We start from the raw sequence: 15,244 nt of genomic DNA on the forward strand, positions 1-15,244 counted from the left end.
GGCAGTGGGTGCCTGGTCCCACTGCCTCTGGCCGTGCCCACAGTTCTGGTGCAGCATCCAGCCATGGGCCGTGGCTCTGCTGTGCCCTATTGCCTGTGGCAGCCAGGCTTGAGGTGTCCCCACCCCAGGGGTCCTGGAAACCTTGTGGTTCCCCCCGTGTTGAATTAAAGCAGGTGCATTTTTTTCCAAAATATCTTGTATTTAGAGATGAAAATAAAGCTTAAAAAAACCCAAACCAAAACCAACCAGTTGCAACATTGTCCAGCCCAGGGTCCCTGCAGCTCCTGCTGCACAGGAGGCTGGAGCCAACCCTCCCCTCCCAGTAAGGCCACTGGGAACCATCTCGTTTCGCAGTTCACAAGATACAAGCAAAGCCAAGCATGTCCAGCATCCACCCATGCCCAGGGCCAGATCCTAAAGGGGGTCACCCCGAGGTGCCACCCTGCACCACCCCAGTGTGTCCCCCATGGTCCCTGGATGCTGCCTAAAGCTCCTCGGCCTGCTCCAGCGCCGTGGGCCTGCTGTGCTCAGCCTGACTCCAAGCCAGCGGTGCCAGGCCATGGTGCACTGCAGTGCCATCCTCTGACACAGGGACACTTTGGTCCCCATCCCCATGGCTCAGCCCCTCGGAGGGAAGTGGCTGCGTGTCATTATGGGGAGGCACTTTGTCCAGGCGTGGGGTGAACGCGTGCCCACCAAAGACTTCGTGCAGGGTCTTGCCCAGGCGCTCTGACCACAGCAGCTCCGGCGGCTTCTCGTCACCAGCCTGGGGCTGCGTATAAGCCACGCGGGAGGCGGCTGCGTTGTGCAGGGACCTGGAGAACACTGAGTGTGCAGGAGGGTGAGGGGATGCTCCAGTGCCCTGGGACCCCGGCACAGCCTCAGCACAGCCCCGATGCAGCCCCAGCACTCACCTCGCACGGGTCTGAAGTCACCGTCTGCCTCGGCCCTGCGGGGGGCAAAGGGGCTCATGGAGGGGAAGATGATGAGAGTGAAGGAGAGCAGCAGGACCTGGGGGTAGAGGGGGATGTCACCATGTACAGCACTGGAAGGAGGCACTTTCTGCAGCATGGCTGCCAGGGATGGGGCTGGAAGCAGAACCAGGTCTGCATCCCTCTGTTCCTCCTGGTGCGTGTGACCCTGCCAGCACATCCATCCATCCATCCATCCCTCCCTCCCTCCATCCGTTCTGTCCATCCATCCACCCTTTCCTCCATCCGTCCCTCATTCTATCCCTCCCTCCATCTCTTCCTCCATCTGTCCATCCCTCCCTCACTCCATCCATCCATCCATCCTCATATGCCTCCATCCCTTCGTCTATCCACCTGCCCTTGGAACACCCATCTGTCTGCCCTAGTCCATGTCCACCCCTCTCCACCAGTCCATCCCCTTGGCTCTGGGTGTCCCACCCTCCAAGTGAGGAGGCAATGGGGGGTTTTAGGGGCTCCACACACCGCAACACAGGTTCCCGTCTGCGCTGCCTTGTTGCTTGACTGCACCACGAGGGCCTGGAGCTTCTTCAGCTGCTCCAGGAGGGACCTGGGGACAGATGGAGCCCATAAGCACCTCCCAGCCCCTCCTGCCACCAGCAGGTCTGGTGGGGGGTCTCCAGCCCTGTCCCATCCCTCCTGCTCTAGGAACACCTACGAGTTCTGCTTCTCAAGGTGCAGGACTTTCCTCTGCAGCTCCTGGTTCTGGGCTGTGCAAGCTGACATCCTGGGGGACAGGGAGAGGAGGACAGGGTCGGGGGGGCTGGCAGGGGGCAGTGGGTCTGTCACCCAGCAGCCAGGTGGCCCCCCAGCCGTTGGGGCACCCAGAGCAGTTCGGGTCCATACCGACTCTCCAGCCCATCGATATATTCCTTCTTCTTCTTGCGGCTCTCCTGAGCCGACTGCTTGTTCCTGATCTTCCGACGGATCTTCTTCAGCACCCGCTCCTCGTACTGGGGGACACAGGGGGGTCAGGAATGCCGGGGCTGGGACCTTCCACCCAGCACCTTTCCCAGGCACGGTGGCACCCACCTTGGTGAGGGGCAGCTGTGTGGGCAGGGACACCCCCTCCTTTGCCAGCAGCTTCTTCTCGTCCTCCGTCAGCACCAGCTCCTGGAACTGGCCCTGGTTCTGCCTCAGCAGGGAGCTGTGCACCGGCAGCTGCTGCGGGGCCACAGATGGGTGACACCCTGGCTAGGGGTCCCACGCCTCACCCCAGGGACCACGGGGGCGACCACGGTGCAGGATCATGGTCCAGGAAGGCACAGGGATGGAACCATGGTGTGAGAAAGGGGACAAGTGTGGGGAAGGGGAGGGATGAGGACAGGAACAGGGAGGGGATTGTGGTCCAAAGAGGAACAAGGCTGGGGACAAGAGGGATGAGGACACAGTAGAGGGGACTCACAGCATCATTGCTGCTTGAGAGCAGCAGGTCCTTGACAGTGAGAGTGCAGGATGCAGGTGGGGAGACCACAGGCAGGTCCTGATTCTCCTCCAGGAAGAAGCCAGGGTGCCACATGTCTGGTGAGGGGAGAGCAGAAGCTGTCAGCTGTCCTGTGTCCCCCTCCGTCTCCAGCACAGGACCCATATCCCAGTCATGGCCCCACAGCTACCACAACTTGCTGCCACCTACCAGTTCAGTGGCCCTGGTCTCTGTCCCCCCCAAGACTGTCCCTCTGGTCCTTCTGCAGCCCCCCTAACCAACCAGCTCAGCCCAGCTCAGCACCCGAAGCCCCCCAGTTCTCCCCAGTCTGCCCATTTAATGCCAGTTCCCAAACTCTCTCCACTCCCTCCAGTTCTCCCTAGTCTACCCAGTTCCCTCCAGTCCCCCCAGCTCCCCTAATTTCCTGAGTATCCCCATGAAACCCCAGCTCCCTCACCCTCCTCAGGTCCCCAGTCTCCCCAGTCACCCCCAGCCCCTTTTGCTTGATCTCTTCCCTGTGGCTCACCCAGGTCGATGGAGACTTCAGGCTGCAGGACCCCAGCCCCACCTGGGATGGGCACAGCCCCACAGGGATTGGTGTAGGGGTACAGGACCTCATTGGGACCCCTGTCACAGCACCCAGGGGGGCTGTCGAGCTGGTCAGAGGGGGTGTCCTCGGAGACCCCACTGTCACTGGTGGCTGGGGACCAGCTGGGAGAGCCGGATGCCGAGTCCCCAGAGCCCAGAATGGAGCTGAGGAAGTCCTCACTGTCCTGGGCACGCTGTGGGGACACAGCCACCCATCACCATGGGATGCTCATCACCATGGGGTGCCCACAGGAGCTGCCTGTGCTGTGGGGTGGTCCCAGCTCCCAGACAAGGTGTGGGGATGGGGCTTTCCTGCCAGACCCAGGGGTGAGGTGGGGATGGGCCCCCCAGGCCGGGGTCTCACCCTGTCCTCGTGCCAGGTGCCTGGTGGTTTCCCAAGTTCCACACTGCGGAGGATCCCGTCCTGGCGGTCGAAGAGGAGGTCCAGCAGGTCGAGGCTGCCCACGCCGGAGGCCATGGCTGCAGGGTGGCAGGGTTAGGTCCCTAACCCAGGCCCCATGATTGTCCCCCTGCCTTCCTTCTGCCCCCCAAGTTGCACAACCCCAGGGACACCCTGAATCGTGGTGCTGATGTGAGGGAGCAGGGAGCATGTTTGGGCATGGGCACACGTGTGCAGGACCATGGGGAGGTCTATCTACACGTGTGACTATGTGTGACCATGTGGATGTGTGCACGGCTAGATGTGCACATGGCTGTGCTGGCACACGTGTGTGCAGAGCTATGTGTCTATGCAGCCACACGGCTGTGCAATGACATGAGCATGTGAACACACATATGTGTGGGCACCTGTATGTGAGCACATGTGGGCACATCTGGCAAAGCCTTACATGCACGCATGCGGAGGGGACAGCACAAGCATACAGGGACTCAGGGGCACAGCAGTGTCCCCCCATCACCTCCTTCCAGCAGCTGAAACTCCCAAATCCTGAGGGTTTTCCCCAAGAGACCCACAGATCCAGGGGCTCCCCACAGGCACCCAACTGCCCCAGCCCCACTGAGCCCCCCAAGTGCAGGAGCAGGATGAGCACCCATCCAGCCCAGTCTCATGTATGCTCTAAGATCAGGTTAATCATTCTCAGGGGCAAGTGGAGGGGGAGGAGACTGCTGCCACCACCCGCCTCGAGGAGGGGACTCAGCCCTGCTTTGCCATTGCCGCCCCAGGACTCAGAAACCCAAGGAGCCAACTAACCAGTTGCCCAACCCACAGATCAGCCAACTGCCAACCCAACTAACCAAGCAGCTGCCCAACTGCGCAACTGGTTCACCTGCCAAACCAATTAACCACTCCAGACACAGGCCAAATGGTCAACTGTTGTCCAACCGACCAAATAACTGACCCACTGACTGACCAGTCAACTGTCTGATCGGTCAACCAACCCACCACCCAACTACCTGACCCACCACTCAACGCGACTGCCCACCCACTACACCCGATCGCCCAGCTGCCCTCCCCAACCTACTAAGCCCTGACTCAAGCGTTCCTCAAGACCGGTTTGGGGATGGTTGTCATTACCATGATGTTTGCTTGGCCAAGCCAGGCAAGGAGCTTTACTGCACCCTGTCTTTCCTCCTTAGTCCTTCCAATGAGCTGTGATGGCCCCATGGGACCATCAGGTAGGCAGACACCACTGAATGCTGTCAGCCAGGACATACCTATGTGCGAGGTTCCGCTCCCACCGCCTCGTCCTGTCTCCTCAACACCCTCGGTGCGCAGGGGAGCCAGCAGACACCAAGCAGGGGCACCTCCACCTTCACCTCTTCCTCCTCCTCTGTGGTGCCGTGACCCAAGTGGCAAAGTTTAAACTCCAACAGCACAGAAATAACATCCCGGATTGCAAAACCCCCCGTCACTGATTGGGGACACGGTGAGCAATGGCAGGGGACAGCCCTGCTGCACTCTTGTCACTCATTAGCCAAATGTTTTTGTCCTCCTGCACAACGCAGGGCAGCAGGGGTGGACGAAGTCCGAGCGCTGGGATTGCCCGTGAACTTTCACCCATTTTGGGGCTAATTTCCCTTTTTTCAGGCCAGTTAATCACATTTATAGGTGCTCAGAACAACATCCGGTGAGGACATTAACTTAGATTCTACTGCGTGTGGCTTCCTCCACCACAAAGCTTGGTCCCTGTGGCCAGGGCTGACGGGGGGCTCTGCTGCCTGTACCCTCTGTGCCTCAGTTTCCCCTACCCGGGGCAGAGAGGAAGCCGGTGCTGCCGGCCCTCAACATCGCCCCCAGCGCCGCCGAGGGGCCGAGCCCCGACGGCTCCGCAGAGTGAGTGAGTGGTGGGGGGGCCCGAGCGGCCTGCGCCGAGACCGCGGCGGGGAACGGGCCTGGGTGCCTGTGGGAGCCGGGACACGGTGGTCCCGGTGCTGGGGTGACTGTGAGGGCCGGGGAGCGGGAAGGCCGGGACATGGCGGGCGCTGGGGCTGGGGGACTGGCTGGGGTAGGGAGGGTGAATGGGGCCGGTGCTGGGGGTCAGGTTGGGGGTGAGAGGGGCTGGGGCAGGCAGGGTGGGATGGGCAGGGGCTGGAGGCTGGTCTGGTGCCCGGGTTTGCTGGGGGAAGGTCTGGGGGCTGTGGGGACCAGGCCTGGGCACAGAGGCTGGAGCTGGGAGGGGAGGAGCAAGGCTTTTGGGTGGAAGATTTGGGGCAGTGATGAGGGCTCTGTGAGCAGGACGTGTGGGGCAACCAGCGGTGGAGAGGGGGGCACAGGCAGTGCTAGGGAAAGGCAGAGCATCGCCTGGGGGGGCTGTGTGGAAGGGGTGGGTGAGACCCCCCCCCGCCCCATATCACCCTGGGTGCAGAGGACAAAAGGGTGGGCAGCAAATGGGAGGGAGCAGCTGGAGCCCGGAGCTCAGCAGCAGGTGCTGGGGGAGCACAGGCGCCCCTTTGTGCCCGGCAGCAGCGGGTTTGGGGGTGTAGGGAGCAGGGGCTTGCAGGGCACTCCTCATGTTTCACAGCGAAACCCAAGCTGCATTGCCCATGTCGGGAGAGGGAGAGGTTCCTGGGGCTGCTGTTCCCTCCAGGCTGAACTCTGCTGCCTCTTTAAGGGTTGAAGGATTTTCCTATTCCTTGGCTTTCCCAAAAGAGCTCCTCTCCGGAGGAGATGTGTGTGTTGGGCACCATGGGTCTTGCTGTCTGAGGCACCCTGTCAGCACCAGAGCTGAGTTCTGCCTCTCTCCAGAGCTTTGCTTTAGTCTTGTTGCTGAGTATGCACCCGATGATGGCTTCACTTATTGCCCTCCACTTCCCTAATAAAACCAACCCCTGTCTCTGTGGCGCTGCCTCAGTGTCTCCTGACCATTCCTCCTGTCTCCTCCTGCCCTCTCCAGGGCAAACCTAGTGGACCTTCAGAAGAAGCTCGAGGAATTGGAGCTGGACGAGCAGCAGAAGAAGCGCCTGGAAGCTTTCCTCACGCAGAAAGCCAAAGTGGGCGAGCTGAAGGACGATGACTTTGAGAGAATCTCTGAACTGGGGGCTGGCAATGGCGGTGTGGTCACCAAAGTGCAGCACAAACCCTCAGGGCTCATTATGGCACGGAAGGTAAGGAGGGGATGGGTGGAGTGGGCTGTGCCATCATGCTCAAGGGCACCCAGCTTCACCTGGGGTCTCTGGGCAGTGACCTGTCTGCATCCTAACACCTCCCTACCCACCTCACCTGGGTTGGGACTGTGGTCCTGGCTGCCTCCAACTGTGTCCCACCACCCATTTAACACTGTCCCAAGGTAGTTCCAAGCAACCCTGACAGTGGCTCCTCTCAGACATGGGTTTATATGTGATGACATCCACTGTGGTGCCCTGTAGCAGAAGTCTGGGAGGTGCTTTGCCTGTTAGAAAAGGCAGAGCTGGGTGTGAACAGTGCAACTGCTCATCTCTGGGACAGCTTCCATGAAAGCCTCTGGTCTCTCCTGCTGTTGGGGTGGTTTAGTGGATCTCCATGAGCAAATCCACCTATTTAGGTGGCTATATTTGGAGCTGAGCTCTTGTAGCCTTCCAGGGTAGTTGATTTTGGAATGCTGGGTGTCACTGGGTGGTTTGGACGTTGTTGGGAGCTCCGTGCTCCTAACTGGAGCAAAGGCAGGCTGCAGCACTGCTGTCCTTCCTGCAGAGACCAGCGGTGGTAGGTCTGTGGGACGGACAGGCACCCCTGGGGTTGGGTGTCCTAGAGCTCACGATAACAGTGGCTCCTTTTCTGACCTGCCTTTGGCTTCCCTACCCACAGCTGCATTAACTGACTCTATATGAGGAGCCTGAAGAATAAAGCGACTGCTCTTTCATGTGCATAATCTTCACAGGTTTTTGTACCCTCTGTGGTTTCTTTGATACTGGAGCACCTCTTCTTACACCATCTACAGAGCTGGTGGAAATGCTCCTGTTTGCTGAGTCAGACCTACAGCACACTTGAGACTTGTCTTTCCGCTCGGTACCTGTCGCTGTGTTACATGCCTGGCACTTGCTTCAGTCACCAAGAGGCTGCCCGGGGCTCAGCCTCTCGCCTTACCCTTAGTGTTAGTCTGCAAGTGGTGTAAAGTCTATGCCAAAGCAGAGCTTCCCTTGAAGACTTTGTTTCATTCCAACACTCGGGACTAGCCCATATGGTTCCTGGAAGTTTGGCTGTTCCACCTTGACTGTTTTCTTCTTTTCTTGGCAGCTGATTCATTTAGAAATCAAACCAGCCATCAGAAACCAGATCATCCGAGAGCTGCAGGTGCTGCATGAGTGCAATTCCCCCTACATCGTGGGTTTCTATGGAGCCTTCTACAGCGACGGAGAGATCTCCATCTGCATGGAGCACATGGTGAGTCCCTGTTCCTCCTCTGCAAACTGCTGCTCACTGGTCTGGTGTGAATTGCATCTCCCCGAGACTTGAAATTGCAGAGAATTGGGTGAATTGCAGGTGAAGTGGGTTTAGGCTGCTGGCAGCTGCCATGGTCCTTGCTCTGGCCACAGCCAGGGCACTCTGCTCCTGGTAGGAGCTGCACCTCCTGAGTAGGCATTAAAATGACAGAGATCCACCTTTGCAAAGTGGAATCAAAGGTTTGGGGTTGGCCAAACGGAAATCTTGTAAACAAGAGCTTGCTCTGAAGCACAATGTGCATCTCCTGTTGTCTCTGGCTGAGAACAGCGGTGTTGCTCCTCCAGATCAGTGCTGACAGCATCGTCCTTAGCACTGATGGAAAGGAAGCTAAGAACTAATAGCAAGAAGTAAAGCTGATAGAAGATAGAGTTAAAATAGTTTTCAGTGAGAAGCTTGATCAGCAGATATCTATCTTTTTGTTTTAAAAGGAGCGATGCTGAGCCTTGATGCTGAGCTGGGATGCTCTGTCCTGCTTATACCCACTCACCCTCCCTGGGCATGCCTGCCTGTGCCTCCAGGTGCTCTGTTTTCCTGCCAGGGTTTGGCGTGTTGGTCACTTTAATGTTCTTCATTTTAGGATGGTGGCTCTTTGGATCAAGTGTTGAAAGAAGCCAAAAGAATTCCTGAGGAGATCTTGGGGAAAGTCAGTATAGCGGTGAGTTGCAGTGGCTCTTCAGGCTTCCAGGAGGGATTTTCTGGGCATGGTTTGGGAATAATGCTTGTGCTGCCTTAGGAAGGATTCTTTGTTGCCCCCGTGCATGTTCCTATGTGGTCTGGGGCAAGAGGCTGTGGTGTATGCGGGAGGGGAGAGGGAAAGCCTATTCCCAACCACCCCCTGTAGCTCTGACCCCTTGTGTTGCACTGATTGGTGTCGACTTCTCCCAGAGAAGATTTGGGAGAAGGTTTTTTTTGGGCTTTGGTTAACCCAAAGGGAGAGCCCTTTCGTTCCCAGCTCTGATCTCGTCCTCTCTCTGGTTTCCCTCTAGGTTCTAAGAGGCTTGGCATATCTCAGAGAGAAGCACCAAATCATGCACAGAGGTGAGAGGAGGAACCTAAAAATAACTGCCTGCAGTACAAGAGCCCTGTATTCTACCCAAAGTCGTGTTTACGCTCTTCTCTCTTGCTGTTGGCAGATGTGAAGCCTTCCAACATCCTGGTTAACTCTCGAGGAGAGATCAAGCTGTGTGATTTTGGGGTCAGCGGTCAGCTCATTGACTCCATGGCAAACTCTTTTGTGGGAACTCGGTCCTACATGTCTGTAAGTTCCTTCCAGGTTCTGGCTGGGTTTTTTCCACAATCTGGGTTCAGCTCAGCTCTTACAGAATCACACTGAAGTGTCTGATTCACTCATGGATTTACTCTGTGTTTGCATCTGGACTGCCCCATTCCTTGTTCGTGTTAGGGATGAGCCTAGTGCTTTGAGGCACTGTCCTGTGCTGAAGAATCATGGACTCGCAGACTGGTTTGGGTTGGAAGGGACCTTAAAGCTCATCCAATTTCAGCCCCCTGCCACGGGCAGGGACCCCTTCCACTGGAGCAGCTTGCTCCAAGCCCCTGTGTCCAACCTGCCCTTGAACACTGCCAGGGATGGGGCAGCCACAGCTTCTCTGGGCACCCTGTGCCAGCACCTCAGCACCCTCCCAGGGAAGAGCTTCTGCCTAAGAGCTCATCTCAGTCTCCCCTCGGGCAGGTTCAAGCCATTCCCCTTGGCCTGTCCCTACAGGCCCTTGTCCCAAGCCCCTCTCCAGGTTTCCTGCAGCCCCTTCAGGCACTGGAGCTGCTCTGAGGTCTCCCCTTCAGGAGCCTTCTCTTCTCCAGGCTGACCCAGCCCAGCTCTCTCAGTCTGGCTCCAGAGCAGAGCTGCTCCAGCCCTTGCAGCATCTCCATGGCCTCCTCTGGATTCACTCCAACAGCCACATTCCTCTTGTGTCAGGGACTACAGAGCTGGACACAGGCCTGCAGGGGGGTGTCTCCCCAGTAACAGACACCTCCATGTTCTCTTGAGGTGTCCTGTCAGCTCCAAGAGGTGCCTGCCTGGCAGTGGTGCCTTGGAAATGCAGAGACTTGCAGGGAAGGGCACTTCAGATCCTACAAACACTTCTGTATTTTATTTGGTGAGTGTTTGTGGGTTCACAACCATTTTCTGTGTGCAAAGCTCTGTCCAAAACACTGAGAGTGGAGGGGATACAATGCTGGGCCATTCCCACCACCTCATCCTACCTCCTCCCTGCACCATGGCCAGGAAGGAGTAGTGGGTTATTAGGGAAGCCTTCAGACTCCTCTTCTGTGTCTAGGGCTGAGCTGCTCTCGTATTTTGGGAATGGTTATTCAAGTACAGTTATAGTTAGACAGTGGCTATCTAATATCTCCTTTGCACTCAGCCACTGGCTCTGCCCAGCTGACTCGAAGCTGCCGCTATGGGTGACTTGCATTGATTTATATATATTTAATTTTTTTAGTGGTAAGAGCCTAGAGTGGATTTTCTCTTCCTCAGATTCCTCTTGGGTATTAATTCAAATAAGCAGTGAAAAACCCATCTTGATAATAAATTGAAAGGCCTGTAGGGACTGGTACTGGGATAAGGGGGAATGGCTTGAACCTGCCCGAGGGGAGACTGAGATGAGCTCTTAGGCAGAAGCTCTTCCCTGTGAGGGTGCTGAGGTGCTGGCACAGGGTGCCCAGAGAAGCTGTGGCTGCCCCATCCCTGGCAGTGTTCAAGGGCAGGTTGGACACAGGGGCTTGGAGCAAGCTGCTCTAGTGGAAGGGGTCCCTGCCCGTGGCAGGGGTTGGAGATGGAGGAGCTTTAAGGTCCCTTCAACCCAAACAGTCCCGTGATGTTATGATGCAGAGTTTCATCTATTTCATTCCAGTTCGTGCTCTTTATGACTTTGCATCCGGATGCTGTGAGTCAACGTGTGTTTCTGTGGTCTTCCCTTCCAGCCCGAGCGGTTGCAGGGCACCCACTACTCCGTCCAGTCCGACATCTGGAGCATGGGGCTGTCCTTAGTGGAGCTGTCTATCGGAAGGTACCCAATCCCCCCGCCAGACTCCAAGGAACTGGAAGCAATATTTGGCCGTCCCGTGGTGGACGGGGCAGAGGGAGACTCTCACAGCATCTCGCCGCGGGCCAGGCCCCCAGGACGCCCCGTCAGTGGTAGGGGCTGTCGTATGCATTGAACACCACACAGACATGGGGGCAAATGGGTTGGGTGGTGTTGGGTTGGCCAAAGGCTGCTTTGCATGAGGTTGTGGTGGGGAGACGTATCCAGGGAGGCCCCTCTCTGCAGAGCAGATGGAGCCACGTTGATGCTCTACCAGCATCCATTCTACCACAGGGGGTTTTCTAAGTCCTAATGCGTGCAGTTGAGAGTCTGGTCTTGCATGATGAGGTGGAGATTGCTCTCAGGATGCTGTCAAGGAATGGATTTGAAGTGCCAGCCAGGGTCTGTTGATGTTCTGAAGAGCTCAGTTTATCTGCCTGCCTTTAGATGTCTGTGTCTTACAAAGGCTAAAGCCAGGCAGCAAAGCACCCTGTGCTGGGGATGGGATGTGGAGCCCTGGGAGGCGATGCTGTGAGGGACGCTGTCAGAACTTCTGTTGCTCCTCAGGCTTTGCCCATGCTGCCAACAGGTTCCTTTCAAGCTAGAGGCAGCTTTTGGGGAAGAGCTTTGCAGGGAGCTCTCACAGAAGTATCCAACCAGCATGGGAGCTGAGGGAGGCTGTTCTTGAGCCATTTGCTTGGAGGCAGAAGGCTCTGGAAGCGCTGCCAGCCTGCGACAGCAGATGGTTTGGTGCTCTCCAAATGCTCCAAGCTGGGATGTGAATCTGGGCTATAGGCATGGGGAAGGAAATCAGAAATCTTGGAATGCATTTTGGTTTTCTCTTCCACTACAAGTCTGCTCCCAAGTGGGTTGTCTCTGCCTCTCCCAATAGAAATCCCACTGCACATGTGTTTTTCACACAAGATGAAGCCCTTGGCTGTCCCCAAGCAGCCTCTCACCACTGTTTTTGTCATCTTGACCACACAGGCCATGGGATGGACAGCCGGCCTGCCATGGCCATCTTTGAACTGCTGGATTATATAGTTAATGAGGTGGGTATTTCCTTACCATCAGCTCTGCCGGGCTTCCCTGGGGTCCGTGGGGCACCAAGGTGTCATCTCCACTCTGCTGGGTCAGGGTGGGCTCCAAAGCCTTTGCTTTTCAATAGAGAGCCCCTCTGAGCTCCACAGATGTCACAGAATCATAGCATGGGTTGGGTTGGAAAGGAGCTCAAGATCATCCAGTTCCAGTCCCCTGCTGTGGGCAGGGACACCTCACCCTGGACCATGTCCTTTCCTTCTCTGTTCCCCCTTCCCATCTCTCTGTATTGCAAAAGCATCTCTGGGTGCTTTTGCAAGTGGGAAGAGCAGTTTCCCGTGTCAGGATGATCAGAGTTAACCCCCGGTTACTGTTTCTGGATCAGCTTCATCCTCTATAGGTGTTGCCAGAGCTGGGATTTGCGAGGTTGGATCTGGAATTGCGTTGCTGCAACTTGAGTTTTCCAGCTTTGGCAGGGATTTAGTGCAGGGTCCCCCCAGTTGCACATGGAGCTGGGGAGCAGTTTGCTGCTGGGGTAGGAAACGATGGGGAGCAGTGAGGAGGAGGAGAGCTGGGGAGCACAGCTTCTCTGCAGCTCCTTCAGAGCGAGGTGCCACTCTGGTTTTTGACCCATTAACATGCTGAAAACCCTTCTCCTTTTCTCCCCAGCCACCTCCCAAGCTGCCCAATGGAGTTTTCACACAAGACTTCCAGGAGTTTGTAAATAAATGGTAAGGATTTCCCCCGGGGGCTGATGTGGGGACCCGTAGGTGCTGCCTGACAGCTCTGCAGGCCACTGCTCCACCCAGAACTTCAGTGTAACACAATGTTCTCCTGCTCTGTAGGTGATCTGCCTGGCTGCAGGGATCCCACCTTGTGCTGGGAACTCCAGCCTTGGGAAGGGCTGGAATAAAAGCAGTTTATTTCTGGTGATGCTGAGCAGTATCCCAGCGCCTTCTAAATATGAGCCTGGCAGGGGGATGGTGGAACAGATTGGCGGGGCTGAGTCACCCCACAGCCTTGCAGGCACCACACTGTCACCTTGCAGCCCTTCTGATGTGGTGGGGGGACACCTGAGGATGCTGCTGCAGCTCCTGTTAAATCACAGAGCTTGGACATGGCAGAAATCTCCGATCCCCACCAAGTGCTGGGTCCTTTTCCCATCTGCAGGTGCATTTCCTCCACACAGTCTAAAAGAGATGGATCCTGCAGCTCTCCCCAGGAGCTGGGCTGTTGGAGATGATGCTTTCCAAGCTGTTTCCACACTGCCAGGAGGCCAAAGGGGCTTTTGGTGATGCTGGAGACCTTCAGGGGACTGGTTTCCCACAAGCAGTGTCTCAATGTTGGTTTTGCTCTCTCATTCTTCTCATTTCAGCTTAATTAAAAACCCAGCAGAGCGGGCAGATCTGAAGATGCTGATGGTAAGCGGGGAGAGCAGGTTTCTTTCTCCAGTGGGGTGGCACCAGATCTGCCAACTGCTACCCCATCTCTCTGCACCTCTTGCTCAAAAGGCTGGAAACTCCCCAGCTGAGCTTAACAGGAGCCAAATGGAGCCTGGGAGAGGGAGTGTGACTCACCTGTAGTTCAAAGGCAGTGATGGTATCAAGCCTGTGTGGAGCTGGGGTGGGAACCACCCGCTGTCCTGTGCCTGAGAGACAAACCTTTGCCTCCTGAACTGGGCAGATAAATAGGAACATAGTTGGGCTGAGCACAGCCCGGCTTCAGTGAGCGCTCGAGCCCAGAGAAGCTGTGGCTGCCCCATCCCTGGCAGTGTTCAAGGCCAGGTTGGACACAGGGGCTTGGAGCAAGCTGCTCCAGTGGAAGGGGTCCCTGCCCGTGGCAGGGGTCAGAGCTGGATGAGCTTTAAGGTCCCTTCCAACCCATGCCATGTAACCACGCTGACCTCTGCACCAAGTGCAGTCCCTGGGCTCCTGGGTAGCCCTTGCAAAGGAGGTGGCCTGTGTGGCCCAATGCCCTTTGCAAAGGTTGTCCCGTCCCACCTCAGCTTCTCCCTTACCTTGTGCCCTTGAGGGAGCAGCATTTGCCACCCAGGGGCAGTTGGGACTGTGTGGAGCTGCAGCACCTTGTCCTGCCTGTACCGAGCAGGCAGGGGCCATCTGGGCTCTGTTCTCCTGTCGGTATTCCCTGCTCCCGTGCTGCGTGTTGACTCTGGGGCCAGCACGGATTAAAATCCCAGCAAGGAACAAACAGTTCCTCTAAATCACCTTTCCCTGCCTGAGTCACGGCGCCGGGATCTTCCCCCCTCTCCGGGCTCCTTCCTGCGGCGTGGGGCTGGGTTTGGGGCCACGCAGCCGGTGCCGTTCCTAACCCTGTTCCCTTGGCTTCCAGAGTCACACCTTCGTCAAGCGCTCCGAGGTGGAGGAGGTGGATTTCGCAGGCTGGCTGTGCCGAACGCTGCGGCTGAACCAGCCCAGCACTCCCACCCGTGCCGCCGTGTGAGGGGCAGCACATCAGCCTCCGCCGCCGTTTCCTCTCCTCCCGCAGGCCACACAAGCGCCCTCCCTCCTTCCTCCTCCTCCTCCTCCTCCTCGCATCCAAGCGGCAAAGCACCATCGTCCCCTCGGAAGCATCTCTCGGCCGCCCCGCAGCCGGAGCGGGGTTGGTTCCTATGGATGGTGGTTTGGGGCAGGGAGGGGGGGGTTCCAGGCCTGTGCTCCAGCTCCGGAGCTCCTGCCACATGGGCAATGCGGTGCTGCTTCTGTTCATTTTGGTTTGTTTTGGTTTTGAAACATGGTCCCTTGGGTTCAAAAAAGAAAAGAATGGGATGTGTGTGCACACGAGCGTGTGTGTGAGACAGGGCCGGACCTCCACGTCCTCCTGGTAGGGCTCCGACGGGGAGTAATGAGTGGAGGGGCTGGAGAAACCCTGCCTTGGGTGGCTGGGAATGGTGTTGCTTTCCCATCCCTTTCCAAGTGCTGGGGTAGGGGTTAGTGGTTGAGCAGGAGCGGAGCCGTGAGCTCCCTCCTGGCTCTGCTGCGGGTGGAGGAGAGGAGAGAGTTGTGTGTTCTTGTTCAGGGGTTGTGTTAAACCTGTTCTTGTCGCACACTGGGTGTTAATGAAGGGTCTCAATGTGCTGAGTGGGGGCAGAGCTCTTGGGATGGGAGGGAACTGGGGGGGAGCTGCGGGTTGGGGGTGAGTGGATCCATGGCAAGCTCTGGCTTGGACCTTGGGGTGCTTCCCTGGCTCCTTCCAGTGCAGAGGTGGGAGCAGAGCTGCTGGGGCCAGGGCAGGAGTGGGATCCCCCCAGACCCACCATGTCCTAAGG

General features: G+C 57.2%; 2 protein-coding genes across 3 annotated transcripts; one reads left to right on the plus strand and one right to left on the minus strand.

Annotated features, from left to right (window-relative positions):
- Positions 1–159: 159 nt before the first annotated feature.
- Positions 160–4,810, minus strand: CREB3L3 (cAMP responsive element binding protein 3 like 3). 2 transcript variants are annotated; one of them, XM_057421201.1, is made up of 10 exons: positions 4,675–4,810; positions 3,365–3,480; positions 2,939–3,194; positions 2,395–2,510; positions 2,022–2,150; positions 1,836–1,942; positions 1,648–1,716; positions 1,455–1,539; positions 915–1,011; positions 160–825 (listed from the first exon to the last, which is right to left on the minus strand). In XM_057421201.1, exons 2-10 carry the CDS (start codon positions 3,476–3,478, stop codon positions 485–487), a joined length of 1,314 nt encoding a protein of 437 aa, XP_057277184.1. In that variant the 5' UTR covers positions 3,479–3,480; positions 4,675–4,810; the 3' UTR covers positions 160–484. The 2 variants fall into 2 exon arrangements, with proteins under 2 accessions (XP_057277184.1, XP_057277183.1); XM_057421200.1 differs by having other exon boundaries at positions 161–825; positions 2,022–2,153.
- Positions 4,615–14,742, plus strand: MAP2K2 (mitogen-activated protein kinase kinase 2). The gene is made up of 12 exons (XM_057421197.1): positions 4,615–4,635; positions 5,199–5,293; positions 6,354–6,564; positions 7,673–7,819; positions 8,457–8,534; positions 8,866–8,917; positions 9,013–9,137; positions 10,820–11,033; positions 11,908–11,972; positions 12,628–12,689; positions 13,334–13,379; positions 14,308–14,742. The coding sequence occupies exons 1-12, from the start codon at positions 4,615–4,617 to the stop codon at positions 14,416–14,418; spliced, it is 1,227 nt and encodes a 408-aa protein (XP_057277180.1). The 3' UTR covers positions 14,419–14,742.
- The last annotated feature ends 502 nt before the right edge of the window (positions 14,743–15,244 follow it).

Source organism: Pezoporus wallicus, unplaced genomic scaffold (genome assembly GCF_028554395.1).
Source record: "Pezoporus wallicus isolate ANWC-B61680 ecotype Strahan unplaced genomic scaffold, APGP_CSIRO_Pwel_v1 scaffold_14062, whole genome shotgun sequence".
NCBI classification, from domain to species: Eukaryota; Metazoa; Chordata; class Aves; order Psittaciformes; family Psittacidae; genus Pezoporus; species Pezoporus wallicus.

What these genes read in the sequence shown, in the direction of transcription:
- CREB3L3 (XM_057421200.1), bottom strand. Translation starts at nt 3,478, where the DNA reads ATGGCCTCCGGCGTGGGCAGCCTCGACCTGCTGGACCTCCTCTTCGAC. An exon ending in ATCGATGGGCTGGAGAGTCG is followed by an intron (nt 1,717 to 1,835) that starts GTATGGACCCGA and finishes CCTGTCCCCCAG; the next exon opens with GATGTCAGCTTGCACAGCCC. An exon ending in TGACTTCAGACCCGTGCGAG is followed by an intron (nt 826 to 914) that starts GTGAGTGCTGGG and finishes CTGCACACTCAG; the next exon opens with TGTTCTCCAGGTCCCTGCAC.
- MAP2K2 (XM_057421197.1), top strand. Translation starts at nt 4,615, where the DNA reads ATGGCCCCATGGGACCATCAG. An exon ending in GCACCAAATCATGCACAGAG is followed by an intron (nt 8,918 to 9,012) that starts GTGAGAGGAGGA and finishes TGCTGTTGGCAG; the next exon opens with ATGTGAAGCCTTCCAACATC. An exon ending in CAGGAGTTTGTAAATAAATG is followed by an intron (nt 12,690 to 13,333) that starts GTAAGGATTTCC and finishes TTCTCATTTCAG; the next exon opens with CTTAATTAAAAACCCAGCAG.